Below are 19,126 nucleotides of genomic sequence, written 5' to 3' on the forward strand. Positions count from 1 at the left end.
GACACTGGACTAGTAACCCAGAGGCCCAGGCTAATGCTCTGGGGACATGGGTTCAAATCCCACCACGGCAGCTGGTGGAAGTTAAATTAAATTATCAAACCTGGAATATAAAGCTAGTCTCAGTAATAGTGACTATGAAAGTATTATCTTATAAAAACCCATTTGGTTCACTAATCCCCTGTAGGGAAGGAAATCGGCTGTCCTTACCTGGTCTGGCCTACATGTGACTCCAGATCCAGAAAAATGTGACTGCCCTTTACATTATGTATATATTTCATTATATATATATATCATAATTATATATACATAATTATATACATAATTACATACGTGATAGAAATGTTCTCAGGTGCATCTATTTCAATGCCAGGAGTATTGTCGGAAAGGCAGATGAGCTTAGGGCGTGGATTGGCACGTGAGATTACGACATTATTGCTATTAGTGACACCTGGTTGCAGGAGGGGCAGGACTGGCAGCTCAATGTTCCGGGGTTCCGTTGTTTCAGACGTGATAGAGGGGGAGGGATGAAAGGGGGAGGAGTGGCATTACTAGTCAGGGAAAATATCACACATGTGCATAGACAGGACAGCCCAGAGGGCTCGTCTACAGAGACCATATGGGTGGAGCTGAGGAACGGGAAAGGTGTGACCACACTAATAGGGTTGTATTATAGACCGCCCAATAGTCAGAGAGAATTGGAGGAGCAAATCTGTAGAGAGATAGCAGACCAATGTAAGAAGCAGAAAGTTGTGATAGTAGGAGATTTTAACTTTCCACATATTGACTGGGACTCCCATACTGTAAAAGGGCTGGATGGCTTGGAGTTTGTCAAATGTGTTCAGGAAAGTTTTCTAAATCAATACATAGAGGTACCAACGAGAGAGGATGCAATACTTGACCTCTTATTAGGGAACCAGAAAGGTCAGGTGACAGAAGTATGTGTAGGCGAACATTTTGGGTCCAGTGACCACAATGTCATTAGTTTTAAGCCAATTATGGATAAGGATAGGTCTGGTCCTCGAGTTGAAATTCTAAATTGGAGAAAGGCCAATTTTGTGGAAATGAGAAAGGATCTAGGAAGAGTGGATTGGGATAAGTTGTTTTCTGGCAAGGATGTTTTCAGTAAGTGGAAGGCATTCAAAGACGAAATTTTGAGTGCAGAGTTTGCATGTTCCTGTCAGGATTAAAGGCAAAGTTAACAGGCATAGGGAACCTTGGTTTTCAAGGGATATTGGCGATCTGGTTAAGAAGAAGAGAGAGGTGTATAGCAGGTATAGGCAACAAGGAGCAAATGAGGTACTTGTAGAGTATAGAAAATGTAAGAAAATGCTAAAAAAAGGAAATCAGGAAGGCAAAAAGAAGACATGAGGTTGCTTTGGCAGATAATGTGAAGGTAAACCCGAAGGGTTTCTACAAGTATATTAAGAGTAAAAGGATAGTAAGGGACACAATTGGTCCCCTTGAACATCAGAGTGGTCGTCTATGTGTGGAGCCTCACGAGATGGGGGAGATCTTAAACAGTTTTTTTGCATCAGTATTTACTCAGGAAACTGGCATAGTGTATAAGGAAGGAAGGGAAACAAGCAGTAGTTTCATGGAACATATAGAGATTAAAGAGGAGGAGGTGCTTGCTGCCTTACACCGAATAAAGGTAGATAAATCCCCCGGGCCTGACATGATATTCCCTCGGACCTTGAGGGAGACTAGTGTAGAAATTGCAGGGGCCCTGGCAGAAATATTTAAAATTTCCTTAGCCACGGGTGAGGTGCCAGAGGATTGGAGGGTAGCTCATGTTGTTCCGTTGTTTAAAAAGGCTCCAAAAGTAAACCAGGTAATTACAGGCCAGTGAGCCTGACGTCAGTAGTAGGTAAATTATTGGAAGGTGTTCTGAGAGATCGGATATATAATTATTTGGACAGCCAAGGGCTGATTAAGGATAGTCAGCATGGTTTTGTGCGTGGTAGGTCGTGTTTAACGAACCTTGTAGAGTTTTTCGAGGAGGTTACCAAGAAAGTAGATGAAGGAAAGTCTGTGGATGTTGTCTACATGGACTTTAGTAAGGCCTTTGACAAGGTCCCACATAGGAGGTTAGTTCAGAAGGTTCAGACATTTGGTATCCATGGAGAGGTTGTAAACTGGATTCGAAATTGGCTGTGTGGGAGAAGACAGAGAGTGGTAGTGGATGATTGCTTCTCAGACTGGAGGTCTGTGACTAGTGGTGTGCCTCAGGGATCTGTGCTGGGACCATTGTTGTTTGTTGTCTATATCAATGATTTGGATGATAATGTGGTGAATTGGCTCAGCAAGTTTGCTGATGACACTAAGATTGGAGGCGTTGTGGACAGCGAGGAAGGCTTTCAAAGCTTGCAGAGAGATCTGGACCAACTGGAAAAATGGGCCAGAAAATGGCAGATGGAATTTAATGTGGAAAAGTGTGAGGTGTTACATTTTGGAAGGTCAAACCAAGGTAGGACATACACAGTAAATGGTAGGGCACTGAGGAGTGCGGAGGAACAAAGGGATCTGGGAGTTCAGATACATAATTCCCTGAAAGTGGCGTCACAGGTAGACAAGGTTGTAAAGAAAGCTTTTGGCATACTGGCCTTCATAAATCAAAGTATTGAGTATAGGAGTTGGGATGTTATGGTGAGGTTGTATAAGACATTGGTGAGGTCAACTTTGGAGTATTGTGTGCAGTTCTGGTCGCCTAACTACAGGAAGGATATCAGTAAGATTGAGATAGTGCAGAGAAGATTTACTAGGATGTTGCTGGGTCTTAAGGAGTTGAGTTACAGGGAAAGATTAAACAGGTTAGGACTTTATTCCTTGGAGCGTAGAAGAATGAGGGGAGATTTGATAGAAGTTTACAAAATTATGAGGGGTATAGACAGAATAAATGCGAGTAGGCTCTTTCCACTTAGATTAGGGGAGATAAACACGAGAGGACATGGCTTTAGGGTGAAAGGGGAAAGGTTTAGGGGGAACATTAGGGGGAACTTCTTCACTCAGAGAGTGGTGAGAGTGTGGAACGAGCTACCATCTGACGTGGTAAATGCGGGCTCACTCTTAAGTTTTAAGAATAAATTAGACAGATACATGGATGGGAGAGGTCTGGAGGGTTATGGACTAGCTGCAGGTCAATGGGACTAGCAGAATAATATTTTGGCACAGACTAGAAGGGCCGAATGGCCTGTTTTCTGTGCTGTAGTGTTCTATGGTTCTATTGTTCTATGCATGGCCTAGCAAGCCACTCAGTTCAAGGACAATTAGGGATGGGCAACAAATGCTGGCCTTGCCAGTGACACCCACAACCCATGAAAGAAGTTTTTAAAAAAGGTCATAAGAAAGTAAAGCTCTGGGGTTCATTTCTCAATAAAAGACGAGGGGTAGAATTGAAAAACAGAGACATGTTAAGCTCGTACAAAACTTTGGTTAGGCCACACTTGGAGTATTGTGAACATCACTAGTCTGTATATTATAAAAAGGAGATAGAGAGTCTGGAGAAGGTGAGAAAAAGGGTTTGCTCAAATGATACCACAGCTGGGTGTATATACTTATCAGGAAAGGTGGAACAAGCTGGGGTTCCTTTCTCAATAAAATAGAGAACCCTGAGGGCTGATCTGATAGAGATCTTCAATGTTTTGATAGGGTAAACGTGGAGAAAAAGCTTTCACTTTGGGAGAGTCCAAAATTAAAGGTCACTAATAAATCTAATAGGGAATTTAGTAAACACTTTGCCCAGAGAGTGGTTAGGATGTGACACATGATGCTACAGGGTGTAGTCAAGGCACGTGGTATTGATGCCACATAAAGTCATGAAGGAGGACGTGCAGATAGGGTTAAATAAAGAGGGATGCAAGGAGGCTCATGTGGAACAGAGCCATCAGTGTGGACCATTTGGGCCAAACATAATGCTGTAGATTCAATGTGGGAGGTATCACTAACAAGCGATGCATTGTATGTTAAGGTATCATGTAACATATAGAGCTGCCCATCAGGGTCCTGAATGTAGCCCGCGAGATATTTTGTTGACTGTTGCCCACTTGCAGCATTGCCAGATTCTGCTGGTTTCCATCCACGTAGCTTTGTTCCTACCAGTATTAAAGTGATACCCACACAAAGCAAGAGCACATGAAGTGAGGTGCGTGCTGATTGCACACAACAGTGACTATGAGATCTGTGCGCTCCCTCTTCATCCAAGCTAAACGCTGTACACGAGCAGACTTTCTCTGCTATGGGGCACATCAAACGCAAGAAGCTCAATAGCTTGGATGGAATGAAATCGGATGGAAACCTGATTGCTGAATTGTGAAGGGTCCGCACATCCCTGAACCCGAACCTAAGAAAGCTTATGGAGGACAGATCAAATCAGAAGTCGCACTGAGTATGATGTCAGTAAGGCAAGCATAAATATTCCTTTTGTTTTTACCACTTGAAGTTGATGACAGTTCTATTCCTATATGAATAATTAAGCATTTTTTATAACTCGTTATGAAATATTTGGCATGTATTAAATGTATTTAATCTTATTCACAGGGCCATGGTTAGTTCACATGCCCGATTTTAATCTTGCGGCCCACTGAGATGGACAGCCCTCAAGCGACACACTCACAAGTCTAGGTTGCCCATCACTGATGTCGAGGGCAATTTTCCCTAGGTTCCTTAGGCATTACAGGATCTCTGAAATATGGGACCTTAATCTAAAATGACAGTTTGGCCCACGTTTAGCACAAGAGGCCAATATCTTAGTGAAGGAGGCGAGGCCAGCATTGTAGGAACAGCTGCCTGCTGGGCTGGTTCCCAGTTAAATTGCCTGTTAGCTCTCAATGGGGCTGCACAGTATTTTGGTGGCGAGCACTTGTCCTTGTAAGCAGACCCGCACAGTGGAATTTACTGTAACTCCACCGTTTTTAGGGAACTTTCCCATTATATTCACCGCAGTAAGCTAACAAGGTCAAGTCGCCATTTTTTACTAACACCTGGCTAAAGAAGCCATTTTGTATTCTGTGCTTTGTAATCATTCACATGTAAGAAATCAAGTATTACTGTATAATTAGTAACCAGCCAGAAACAGATAATTAAGTAAGTAGTGAGCCTCAATGTATAATCGAAGAATAAGTAATTAACCAAGTAGCTATTAAAGCTGGATAATGTTAGATGTTTGCTGGTGTAAGCACTGTCCTTGACTGCCTGGGGTAGATGCAGGAGAATGCACGAAGGCTGGTCCAAATACAGATAAAGAGAGATCATGAACCATCTCATTGTCTCATTCTATGGAATAATGTGCATAAATGGCCAAGTGCAATAAAATTAACCCAGCAACAACAATGACCAATTGGCTAAATACAACTGGCCTGATTCAAGATGAGGTAATGCTAATTCCAGGGTTAAATGTGGGTTTCACAAACCACCTTCTTGCTTTCAAGTTGGACGATAGTCATGGAGGTACTGAGAGCTCCCCGGGGCAGGATTTTAGGGAAATCACTGTTGGTGAGGGAACCTGAGGAAAATTCACACTTCTACTTGGAAAGATCGTCCAATTGAAGTTATGCTAATGTGTTAAGGGTATCATATCACATGTCATGTGGAATGTACCAACTACATTTCCAATTCACACAATGGAATGTTCCTGCACCTCTATACTACTTGGTGCATTTTTTAAAACAGTATAAAATGTCTCCAAGGCACATTCAAACTACCCTGAAATGTCCACTGCCTCAGTGAATGATGCACTGCTTCACTGACCTTTGCCAACTTAATCTCGAACTCCAGCACAGATTCCATGTCGACTCGAGCAGTGGTGGTGTTAGCTCCCAGGTGGACTGCCACATCAATCATCAGCTGCAGCAGGGCATGGCGAGACTGGAAAAAGAGAGCCAGAGAGAATTGTTCGCACAAACCCACTTTGCACATTATTATCTACCACTTCCTGACAACATGGCTGCATAAACAGCAGGACCACACAGATCAAAGAGATTCTAGGTTTGAGTTCTAGTCTGTCTTAGCCAGGCTCATGCTAGGGGTGCTGCAGATCCTGAGGAAAATTGGTCCAATACTGTTCTGATATCTTGGTGGCCTCGTTCCTCCCTTTCACCGTAATCCCCTCCAGCGCTACAACCTTCTGAGATCTCTGTGTTCCTCCAATTCCGGCACTTCATTGGTGGCCGGGCCTTCAGCCACCTGGACTCAAATCCCCTCCCTCACCTTCTCAGCCTCTCAAACTCTCTCTCCTCTAACTCATTCCTTAAATCCTACTTCTTTGCCTGAGCTTTTGGCGGCTTGCCTGAAATAATGGTGCTCCCCAGAGTTGGATTTGGGGGGTAGCCCAAAGATGCTCTGGGGAATCCCTCTCGGAGGTTCCCAGGTAAAGGTCTGACAGTAATTGCCCAGAAGTGCACACTTCTTCTGGACAATTGCGCTGTGCTGGGAACCATCTGAAAATGCGGTTCAAACCACAAACTTCAGATGGTTCCGCTGGGGTCATACCAATAACTACCCAGAAAAAGTTAGAAGAATTAAAACCTCTTCTAACGTCTGAGTAACTATTGCAAAGACCCAGACCAACCACACGGGACTCCCCCACACTCCTGACACCCCCCCCCAACCTCCGCCATTCAATGAGATCATGGCTGATCTGATTGTGGTCTCAACTCCACATTCCTGCCTACCCCAGATAACCTTTCACCCCCTTGTTAGTCAATCTACCTCTGCCTTAAAAATATTCAATGACCCTGCCTCCACCACTCTCTGGGGAAGAGAGTTCCAAAGATTCACGGCCCTCAGGGAAAAATTTCTCCTCGTTTCTTTCTTAAATTGGGGACGTCTTGTTTTTAAACTGTGTCCCCTACTTCTAGTCTCTCCCACAAGGGGAAACATCATTTCAGCATCCAACCCGTCAAGTCTCCTCAGGATCTTATGTTTCAATAAGATCACCCCTCATTCTTCTAAACTCCAGTGGATACAGGCCCAGCCTGTCCAACCTTTCCTCAGTAAATTACCACCCCCATCCCAGGAATCAGTCGAGTGAACCTTCTCTGAACTGCTTCTAACACTTTTAGATCCTTTCTTAAATAAGGAGACCAAAACTGTACACAGTACTCTCAATGTGGTTACACCAACACCTTGTACAACTGTAGCAAAACTTCCCTACTTTTATATTCCATCCCACTGCAATAAAAATATATATAAATACAAATACAATTGAGAACCAAGCTGAATACAGAAGGTTCAGAAGGGATGTGAAAAAGCAAATACAAGAAGCAAAGAGGGATTATGAAAAAAGACTGGCAGCTAACATCAAAGGAAATCCCAAAGTATTCTATAAGTGCATCAATAGTAAAAGGAGGAGTAGGGCCGATTAGGGACCAAAAAGGGGATTTACACATAGAGGCAAGAGGCATGGCTGAGGTGTTAAATGAATACTTTGCATCTGTCTTTACCTACGAGGTAGATGCTGCCCAGGCCATGGTGACAGAGGAAGAAACCTAGTCACTAGATGGGTTATAAATTGATAAGGAGAAGGTATTGGAGAAGCTGTCGGTACTTAATGTTGATAAGGCACCAGGACTGGATGAGATGCATCAAGGAAGTAAGAGTGGAAATTGCAGAGACACTGGCAATAATCTTTCAATGTTCCCTGTATTCGGGGGAGGTGCCGGAGGACTGAAGAATTGCAGACATTACCCCCTTGATCAAAAAAGATTGTCAAGATCTGCCCTGCAATTACAGACCAGTCAGTTTAACTTTGGTGGTGGGGAAACTTCTAGAAACTATTCTAGAATAGTTTATTCTAGAAATTATTCAGGATAGAATTAATAGTCACATGGAAAAACATGGATTGATTCGGAAGAGTCAGCATGGATTTGTTAAAGGAAAATTGTGTCTAACTAACTTGCTGGAGTTTTTTTGAGGTAGTAACAGAGATGGTCGATGAGGGTAAGGCCATTAGTGTGGTGTATATGGACTTCCAAAAGGCGTTTGATACAATGTTGTGTGACAAAATTGGCTGAGGGATAAGGAAACAGAGACTAATGGTTAATGGGTATTTTTCGGGCTGGAAGAAGTTTTTGTAGTGGAGTTCCCCAGGGGCCTGACACAAAACTTTGAAGAATTGTAAACTGTGAGGAGGACTGTGTAGAACTTCAAAAGGACATTACACATTGGTGCAGTGGGCAGATAGGTGGCAGATGAAGTTCAATGAGGAGAAGTGTGAGGATACACTTTGATACAAAGAACATGGAGAGACAGTATAAAATAAAGGATACTATTCTAAAGGGTGTGCAGGAGCAGAGAAACCTGGGTGTATATGTACATAAGTCATTAAAGGTGGCAGGACAGGTAGAGAGAGCTATTTCTAAAGCACACAGTATCCTAGGCTTCATTAATAGGAGCATAGAGTACAAGAGCAGGGAGTTTATGATGAACTTATGTAAGACACTAGTTAGACCTCAGCTGGGATATTGTATACAGTTCTGGGCGCCGCACTATAGGAAGGATGTGAACGCATTGGAGAGAGTGCAGAACAGATTTACGAGAATGGATTCAGGGATGAGACAAAAACAAAAATACCTGGAAAAACTCAGCAGGTCTGACAGCATCTGCGGAGAGGAACACAGTTAACATTTCGAGTCCATATGACTCTTCAACAGAACTAAGGAAAAATAGAAAGGAGGTGAAATGTAAGCTGGTTTAAGGGGTGGGGGGTGGGGGGGTGAGACAGGTAGAGCTGGATAGAGGGCCAGTGATAGTTGGAGATAGCCAAAAGATGTCATAGACAAAAGGACAAAGAGGTGTTGACAGTGGTGATATTATCTAAGGAATGTGCTAACTAAAGGTGGAAAGCAGGACAAGCAAGGTATAGATAGCCCTAGTGGGGGTGGGGTGGGGTGGGGGGAATTGAAATAGGCTAAAAGGTAGAGATAAAACAATGGATGGAAATACATTTAAAAATAATGGAAATATGCGGGAAAAGAAAAATATATATAAATTATTGGAAAAAGGAGGATCTGAAAGGAGGTAGGGATAGAGGAGAGAGTTCATGATCTAAAGTTGTTGAACTCAATATTCAGTCCAGAAGGCTGTAAAGTGCCTAGTCAGAAGATGAGGTGCTGTTCCTCCAGTTTGCGTTGAGCTTCACTGGAACATTGCAGCAGGCCAAGGATGGACATGTGGGCTTGAGAGCAGGGTGGAGTGTTGAAATGGCAAGCGACAGGGAGGTCTGGGTCATGCTTGCGGACAGACCGAAGGTGTTCCGCAAAGCGGTCACCCCGTCTGCGTTTGGTCTCTCCAATGTAAAGGAAACCGCATTGGGAGCAGCGAATGCAGTAGACTAAATTGAGGGAAGTGCAAGTGAAATGCTGCGACACTTGAAAGGAGTGTTTGTTCCAGTGAAGCTCAACGCAAACTGGAGGAACAGCAACTCATCTTCTGACTAGGTACTTTACAGCCTTCCAGACTGAATATTGAGTTTAACAACTTTAGATCATGAACTCTCTCCTCCATCCCCACCCCCTTTCCGATTCCCCTTTTTTCCAATAATTTATATAGATTTTTCTTTTCCCACCTATTTCCATTATTTTAAAATTTATTTCCATCCATTGTTTTATCTCTACCTTTTAGCCTATTTCGATCCCTTCCCCCCACCCCACCCCCACTAGGGCTATCTGTACCTTGCTTGTCCTGCTTTCTACCCTTAATGTCCCCATTAGCACATTCCTTAGATAATATCACCACCGCCAACACCCCTTTGTCCTTTTGTCTATGACATCTTTTGGTTATCTCCACCTATCACTGGCCCTCTATCCAGCTCTACCTGTCCCACCCCCCTTTAAACCAGCTTGTATTTCACCTCTTTTCTATTTTTCCTTAGTTCTGATGAAGAGTCATTCAGACTCGAAACGTTAACTGTGTTCCTCTCCGCAGATGCTGTCAGACCTGCTGAGTTTTTCCAGGTATTTTTGTTTTTATTCTAGATTTCCAGCATCCGCAGTATTTTGCTTTTATCTCAGGGATGAGACACTTCAGTTATGAGGAAAGATTGGAGAAGTTGGGACTGTATTCCTTGGAGAGAAGGCTAAGAGGAGTCTTGATAGAAGTTTTTAAAATCATGGGGGTCTGGACAGAGGAGATAGGGAGAAACTGTTCCTGCTCATAAATGGATCGAGAACCAGAGGGCACAGTTTTAAAGTGTTTCACAAAAGGAGCAAATGCAAGGTGAGAAAAAACTTTTTCACACAGCGAGTAGTTAGGTTTTGGAATGCACTGTCTGGAAGTGTGTGGAGGTAGGTTCAATTGAGGCATTCAAGAGGGTATTGGATGATTACTTAAATAGAAACAATGTGCAGAGTTATGGGGAAAAGGCAGGAAATTGGCACTAAGTTAAAATGCTCACAGAGCCGGTGCAGACACGATGGGCCAAATGGCTTCCTTCTGCACCATAACAATTCTGTGATTCTGTGAAACAACAACATTCCATTTGCCTTCCTAATCACTTGCTGCATCTGCATACTAACCTTTTCCGATTCATGTACCAGGACGCCCAGATCCCTCTGTACTTCAGAGTTCTGCAATCTCTCTCAATTTAAATAATATTCTGCTTTTCTATTCTTCCTGCTAAAGTGGGCAAGCTCACATTTTCTCACATTATACCCCAACTTTCAAATTTTTTGCCCACTCATTCAGAGGTGCTGTATAAAAAGGTCGTTGTTATGAAATTGAACTTAAAAACTCTGGTCATTTATGGGTTGACACCGGTAAAGATTGGCCTTGGAAGCTGTCATTAAAAACCCCACAAGTTCATGAATGCCTTTCATGGAAGGGAGCCTGCCATCCTTACCCAGTCTGGGGCCTACGTGTGACTCCATTGACTTTACATTGTTCAATACCTTCACTTCTGAGTAAATCGCTAAGCTTCTAAGATGGTGTGTTTCACGCTCGTAGAGCTCTCTGTGGGGACTTTCCTTTTAATTATTTGAACTGGCAGCTTTTGCCCCCACCCTGTGAATTTCCCTCCGTATTTTGAGCACTTCAGTAAGCTCACCCCTTAGCCTCCTCAACAATGGCTCAGTTGGTAGCACTTTCACCTCCGGGCCAGGTCAAGTCCCAATCCAGAGTCTTTAGCGCATAATCCAGGCTGAGACTCCAGTGCAGTACTGAAGGAGTGCTGCGCTGCCAGAGGCGCTGACTTTCCGATGAGATGTTAAACCGAGGCCCTGTCTGCCCTCAGGTGGGTCTAATAAGATTCCACGGCACTATATTGAAGGAGAGCAGGAGAGAGTTACCCTCAGTGTCCTGGCCAATATTCATCCCTCAGCCAATATTACAAGGGCAAGTTATTTGGTCATGGTCACATTGCTGTCTGTGGGAGCTTACCTTGTGCAAATTGGCTGCTGTGTTTCCGGTATTATAACACTTCAAAATGAGTGCAACACTCCTTCAAAATGACTAATTCATTGACAGCAAAGCACTTTGGGACACTCTGTGGTCATGAAAGGCATAATATAAATGTAAGTCTTTATTTCTTTTTTGCTTTAAATAGTTGAGATACCATAAACAATGCCACTCCTGTCTTGTGACTACATTTTTTCACATGGCTATGGACGAATGGATATATATGCAGATTTTGATTTACAAAGGAAATATTTGGGTTCATTCTGGATAGAGGGATGGATGCATATATTTTGATTTTAGAATTAATATTAAGGAGGATACTAACAAACTATCAGGTTGACAAAAGAGAGAACAGAATTTCAGAGGTAGCCATTCTTCCATGATATCCCATTGATTAGAATTTCAAAGTTAAAGATTAAAAAGAACATGCATTTATTTAGCACTATTCACATCCTCTGGACATCCCAAAGTTCCTCACAACCAATGAAATACTTTTGAAGTGTAGTCACTGGTGTGGTGGTGTAGGAAAAGCAGCAAACCAATTTGTGCACAGCAAGCTCCCACAAACAGCACAAGATAAACGACGGAATCATCTGTTTAAGGTGTTGATTCAGGGATAAGTATTGACCAGGATACCATCAGAACTCCCTTGCTCTTCTCCAAATAGTGCATGGGATCTTTTACATCCACCCGAGAGGGCCTTGGTTCAATGTCTCAGCTGAAAGACTGCAACTCTGGCAGTGCAGCACTCCCTCAGCACTGCACTGGAGTGTCAGCCTAGGATTTGTGCTCAAGTCTCTGGAGTTGAGCTTAAGTACACTTACCTCTGATTTAAATGTGCCTCAGCTAATACACGTTGTTCAAAAAAGGGTGTAAAGATAAACCCAGCACCTCCAGGCCAGGCAGTGGAGAGGAAACCTTTAGAAACGATAAACAAAATATGCTGGCCTAGCTAGCGACGCCCACATCCCATGAACGAATGAAAGCAGAGTAAGCTTATTCACAATTTAAGTGCAATGCAGAAATTTCAAAGTGCTGGAATTAGATGGCAGTTACAGCACAGAAATAGTCCCTTCAGCCCAACTGGTCTATGCCAAGTGTCTATCCCCCACACCAGCCTCCATTTCACCCCATCAATATATCCTTCTATTCCTTTCTCTTTCATGTGTTTATCTAGCTTCCCCTTAAAAGAGTCTATACTATTCGCCTCAGCCACTCCCTGTGGTACTGATTTTCACATTCTCACCACTCTGGGTAAAGAGGTTTCTCCTGAATCCCCTATCGGATTACTAGTGACAATTTATTGTCCCTAGTTCTTCAATCCCACAAATGGAAACATCTTCTCCAAGGGCAGAATTTCCCCCACTGGCAAGGGAAGCATTTGTTGCCCATACTTAATTGCCCTTTCAGAGGGCAGTTAAGAGTTAACCACATTGCTGTGGGTCTGGAGTCACATGTAGGACAGACCGGGTAAGGACGGCAGATTTCCTTCCCTAAAGGACATCAGTGAACCAGATGGATTTTTGCAACAGTTGATGATAGTTTCATGGTCACTATTACTGAGACTAGCTTTATATTCCAGATTTATTAACCAAATTTAAATTCCACCAGCTACCATGGTGGGATATAAACCCATGACCCCAGAGCATTAGCCTGGACCTCTAGATTACTAGTCCCTGCCTCTGTATTTGCTTAAACACTTTTTCAACTTTTTCAGTTCCAAAGAAAAGCCACCAATATGAAGTGTTAAATTTGTTTATCTCCCCAGTGATGCTGCCTGGCCTGCTGAGTATTTCCAGAATTTCTGTTTTTATTTCCGATTTCCAGCATCTACGGTATTTTGCTTTTGATAAAGGTAAGCCTTCTTACTGAGCTTTTACTGGCATATACAACATCATAATTACCACTTAACAACCTTTTTGGCCCTGAAAAGCTAATTTTAAAAGTGTGACATCTTATTCCCCCAGGAAAATAACATTTAAAAAATTGACAAATTTTTTAAAACAGTAATTGAAACGTGATTTATTTTCCCTGCTTTGCTGTCTGTCAGAAGTCTTCAATCTAATTGGCTGATCAGCCCACCTGCTGCCTACCCTGTTGCTGGACACCGCAGATCCCCAGAAGAAATTGCCAAGTTCAAAGTGATGTTGGAAAAAAGAATGTCTATGCTCTAGAGCCTACTAAAACCTTCTGTGCAACTTTTCTCGAGGTCAGTAGCGGGCACCATCCCTTTGTCACTGACAGCAAAATCCAGGCTCATATGTTTTCAGTTTCTAGATATTTTCCAGTTATATCTTTGAGTGAGGGTATCATTATCTTTCCTGCCACCAATATTAAGCTAATTTTTCCCTTGTTTTGTTCTATTTCCTTTGTTAGTTCCAGAAATCACATCAGCTTGTCAACCTCTTATTTATTATAGTGTTATGGTTTAACATCAATTACATTGTTAAACAGATGATGGGTAATGCAACACCTATAAATGGGGATAGCTGGGACACTGGTGGGGGAATAGTGTTGGCTATGAACTAAGTCAATAAACTCTCTCCAGCAAAAAAGGTGCCGTGCCTTAGTTTTAACTTCACAAACTGGTGTGAATCCAGTTAACGCAGCTGTCCAGCTGTTCTTTTCTTTTCCAATTTTTAAAGAAATAATTATAAGGGTGCTGCTGGTTATCTTTTCCCTAAAATTTTTAAATATGTGCGCATGCAATCCATCTGGACCAGGGCTTTCACTCTCTGCAAGTTTGACTAGTTCATTAATTGTTTCCCTCCCCACTTTCTATCTTAACTGCATTTATATCTTTTTGATCTCTTCTAATGTTTTGCCCACTTGGTTAGTCTCGCTGGTAAATACCACAGTAGTCATTCAATATTTGTGCTATTTTTCTGTCATTATCTGTGAGTTTATCTTTAGCTGTCCGATCCCGGTTCTGATTTTCTTTTATTATTTATGTGTCTTCAGAATACTTCACTGTTTATTTTTACATTCCTTCATAATTTAATTTTGCGATCTCTCTTTGCTTTCTTAATCGTTTTTATGAATTCTTTTCTAACCTTTTCATCTTCCCTTTTATCATCCTCCCCTTAAGTTAGTTAGAAGCAAGTTAACTCTCCATTCAATGACTTAACTCACAACATAAATTATTCTTTCAGTATGGCAGCAGAGACGAAGTGAGACTCACCCTTTGTGCCTCAGTGCTGTTAGTCAGGTAGTCTTCCTGAGATGGCAGAAACACCGATGCTTGATCCAGCTGTTTGTAAGTAATGAGACACAATGAATAAAGCTGGACTGCAGCACCTGTGTGATAAGCCGATGTGTTTAAAGACACCAATAGAGGCAGCTCTGGACATTCACAAACACAAAAATCATTGCAACATTTTAAATGCTGTTCCAATTAATTCCATAATGGTTAATGGGTATTGGGCGTAGCCTCACCTCACCAATAACACTCTGGTCTCTGAGTCAAAAGCAGACAATTTGTAAGATCCCACAAATAGTGAAGTGATAATGACCAGATAGTCTGACTTTCGGTGATATTGGTTCAGGATAAATAGGCTGTGTTTATTTGTGCCGCAACACTAGGGGGGGTGGGGGGGATCCTGCTGCACAAGCTCAGTTGCAGTCTCTGTCAGCATCAGAGCATCAGCTGGCAGCTTTAAAACAAACAAGTTGGCTTGGCCCAGACTAACAATGAGATTCAATTTACCCATATTTAGGTCTGTGCTGTGCTTAACCAATTGCAAGTTCTTGTATTTAGCCCACCTTTCATTTAATAACTGTAAAACATGCTTCTGATGATTCAGCGAATGGAGAAGATATAAAAATCAGGAAATTTCAGTAAATGAGATTCTCAATTTCTTATGTAGAGAATTGATTGTAATATTTAGATTAAAAACATTTTTGGTTAAAAAAAATTTTTTAAAAACATTTTGACTAAAATATTTAGGAAAAAATTCATTACCCAATGTGATATTCAAAACAATGACTCTGGGATTAAGAATCCCATCATATATCAACTGAGCTACCTGGGCTGTGCAGAAACTCCCTGCACTAAGCCTCAAAACACTGGATCTAGCATAAGGAGGGCTTTAACATCCATTTCAACGTCTATCTAGGTTGATCAATAAGTCAGTGATGCAGAAACTAGATGTGTAGATTAAGCCAGTTATAGTATCACTCAGAATACTTAAACAAGGTCCAAACTCCTGCTGCCAGCCAGAAAGGTGTCAGGAGCAGTTGCACATGTGCCAGCGGAGTGGGCCGAGTGCTCACGTGGATTATTACGGTGGGATAAATATTGGCAAGGATGCCGGGGATGACCTGCTCATCTTCAAAACAGCACCATGGAATCATTTACCTCCACGCAAGGGTAATCAGGGTCTCCGTTTAACATCTCATCTAAAAGACATTGTCTCTGACAAGGCAGCACTCCCTCAGATTTTATACTCAAATTTCTGGAGTGGGATTCAAATCCCCAACCTTCTGCCTCAGAGGCCAGGATGATGCCACTGAGCAACAGCTGACATTCAGGAGGCTGTGTTCTTCAGGAGCTTACAGACTCCTAGCTACCCATCTTCCCTGACCTCCACCTCATTCTAAATTCTAGGGTCAAACGCTATTTGAACAATAGGGAGGCCCAGTGTGCTACGTGTCCCATCTCCAAATGTGGCATCAGCATGGAAAAGGGGAAGAGGCAAAAGTGCCCCATTGCCTTGGCAATGCATAATAAAGCTCATCCCTGAGGAGAGAGAATCCCAGATACAAGTGGCACCTGAGAATCTCCTCACCACCCCCCAGCCCCACACTTCTCTCCCCCCAGCCCACTCTGCTCAGATTTCAACAATTCTGCACTCCAAGCATGTCCGAAATTTCTGAGTCTTTTCCCTTGATTCTGGAGTAACCACATGATGTAACTATTGCAATGGGAGCTTCTGGTGAGGGCATATTCACTGACCTTTAAGATGTGTTCATTGGAGTTTTTGTCATCAGTAGCAACAAAGAACCGAACAAGGATGTTATTACTGAATTTTCCTCGGAGGAGAGCCAATGTCTCCAGTAGGTTGAATTCCTCCTCCTTCCAGGTTCCCTCAGGCCCGTTGCTTGTCTCGAGCACTGGCCAGTGTAAATATGGCTGCTTCAGAAACTTGAGCAAGGGCTTGGCATCCTCCATTTCTATAGCACCTAGCAACAAAACAACACATGAATAACCATTTAGATGAACTAGCAAGATAAGAATTGCTCATGAAAGGTAGCGCAGGAACACTCAATCTGATTGGATGTATTTCTAGAGGTTTCATCACATGACCCCTGTTACAAAAACCAGACTTACCTCATTACCTCACTCTGGTCCACTCCTCCATCACCCCCTACACCTCAACTCCCTCCCACGGCACCTTCCCATGCAACCGCAGAAGATGCAACACCTGCCCCTTTACTTCCCCCCTCCTCACTGTCCAAGGGCCCAAACACTCCTTTCAAGTGAAGCAGCATTTCGCCTGTACTTCCCTCAATTTAGTCTAATGCATTCACTGCTCCCAATCCGGTTTCCTCTACATTGGACAGACCAAACGCAAACTGGGTGACCGCTTTGCAGAACACCTTCGGTCTGTCCGCAAGCATGACCCAGACCTCCCTGTCGCTTGCCATTTCAACACTCCACCCTGCTCTCATTCCCACATGTCCGTCCTTGGCTTGCTGCATTGTTCCAGGGAAGCTCAATGCAAACTGGGGGAACAGCACCTCATCTTCCGACTAGGCACTTTACAGCCTTTCGGACTGAATATAGAGTTCAACAATTTTACATCATGAACTCTCTCCTCCATCCCTACCCCCTTTCTGATTTTTCCCCTCGTTTTTGTTTTTTCCAATAATTTATATAGATTTTTCTTTTCCCACCTATTTCCATTATTTTTAAATGTATTTCCTTCCATTGTTTTATCTCTACCTTTTAGCCTTTTTCGATTCCTTCACCCCACCCCCACTAGGGCTATCTGTACCTTGCTTGTCCTTCTTTCTACCCTTAATTAGCACATTCCTTTAGATAATATCACCACCTTCAACACCTCTTTGTCCTTTTGTCTGTGACATCTTTTGGTTATCTCCACCTATCACTGGCCCTCTATCCAGCTCTCTTGTTCCAACCACCACCCCCCTCATAAACCAGCTTATATTTCACCCCTTTTCTATTTTTCCTTAGTTCTGTTGAAGAGTCATGTGGACTCGAAACGTTAACTGTGTTCCTCTCCGCAGATGCTGCCAGACCTGCTGAGTTTTTCCAGGTATTTTTGTTTTTGTTTTCGATTTCCAGCATCTGCAGTTTTTTGCTTTTTGCTTTTATCTTACCTCATCAGAGAGTGGGGTGGGGCAGGGAACTCTAAGTCCCAACAGTCCTTGGGAATTTCTACAGGGGTGCTTAAGTGGAGAGGGCTCACAAGAAGCCCTGGGGCTTGAAGAAGGCAGCAGAAGGTTGGTGACTCCATGCTGTGGGCCACTGGGGCAAAGGTAAGCCCCTTTGGAGCAGTGGTGTTTTGCTTGGCACGGCCGAAGAAAGTTGTGTGTGAGAGTTGGTGCTGGAGTGCAGACTCTGGAATCCCGGTGGACGGAATCTCAGGAGACGAGATCGAAACCCTACAAGGTTACCGCCATTGAGGCTGTCTGAACTGGAGCGACTTGTGGAGAGGATTCCAAGGCGAGATTTTCAAAGGTGAAGACTGGGATCCATCATGAGGGAGAGACAGAGTTTCACTGATATTGGTTGACTCAGTGTTTACTCGTGCCCGAGTGGATTGTTGAGAAATCTGTGGACTCTGTCTTAGTCGCATCTGCCATTTAGTGTGCTATGTGGAGTGTTCAACCACAGTTTGCCTGTTAATTCATATGTACCTCATATTAACCCTGAATGTTAAATATTGTAAATTGTTTTATCTTTCTGACCTTGTATTGTAAAGCTTATGGCCTGAACTTTTAGGTCGGTGGGCAGGCGCAATTGGCAGGCCCAGGATCGGCCAGGGAATGGACCACAATCAGCCCCCGGCCATGATTTCACGCTGGCTGGCAAATTAACAGCCAGCCAGCATGATATGCGCGTTGAGAAGCTCAGCATTGCTGGGGTGGGGGCAGGAAGAGAGTGAGCGCTGACATCAACTCGGGCACAGGCCAGCGTTGAGAGAAAGCTCCCTGAAGACAGAGAGCTGCCTCAGGGAGCTGAAAATCTGAAAAATCAAAAATAAAAGTTTCAGGAACTGTAAGAAAATGCCCATGCATCATAATCAGTCACCTGAAAACTTAGCTACGAAAATGCTGCCCACAGAAATGTATTTATACTTTATTACATCATGGAAGCCTCATCACACCCGCAGATAAAGTTTCATGAAAAATACAAAGGCCGCCTGGCTGATTTGCCTGTCCGCTAACCGTAAGGTTGGACAGACCACAAAAAAATCAGAGTCAATTGCTCCGTTAATGGGCTTAACTGTTCTCTTAATTGTCAGCGGGCGAGCTTCCGAAATATCGCGCGAGCACAGGATGATGTCGGAACGCTCGCCTGGCGCCATCTCGTGCGATTTCACACTGGACGGGGTCGAGCAGGCACATGCCCTGACCCCGCCCAGCTAAAAATTCTGCCCTCTGTTTTGTTGTTCAGAACCCATGGAGTCTCGTGTCTTCGTTCTCTTAGCCAGTGTCTTAAATTTCAAACTTTGTCTTTAAACAAAAAGTTACTGGTCCCTGACCGGATCAT

The 19,126-nt window shown here is 43.2% G+C and overlaps 1 protein-coding gene across 3 annotated transcripts in view; it reads right to left on the reverse strand.

Moving 5' to 3' along the window:
- phex (phosphate regulating endopeptidase homolog, X-linked) overlaps positions 1–19,126 on the reverse strand; it is a 173,068-nt gene that overhangs the window by 90,568 nt on the left and 63,374 nt on the right. For all 3 annotated transcript variants that reach the window (XR_013579134.1, XM_078559554.1, XM_078559553.1), the window contains exons 5-7: positions 16,343–16,569; positions 14,570–14,638; positions 5,746–5,862 (exon numbers count right to left, since the gene is read on the reverse strand). Coding sequence is in view for 2 of the 3 variants with exons in the window: in XM_078559554.1 (XP_078415680.1) it covers positions 5,746–5,862; positions 14,570–14,638; positions 16,343–16,569 (413 nt within the window). In the remaining variant the exon portion in view is untranslated. The remainder of the gene's footprint in view (positions 1–5,745; positions 5,863–14,569; positions 14,639–16,342; positions 16,570–19,126) is intronic.

Source organism: Cetorhinus maximus, chromosome 16 (genome assembly GCF_964194155.1).
Source record: "Cetorhinus maximus chromosome 16, sCetMax3.hap1.1, whole genome shotgun sequence".
In the NCBI taxonomy this organism is placed as follows: domain Eukaryota; kingdom Metazoa; phylum Chordata; class Chondrichthyes; order Lamniformes; family Cetorhinidae; genus Cetorhinus; species Cetorhinus maximus.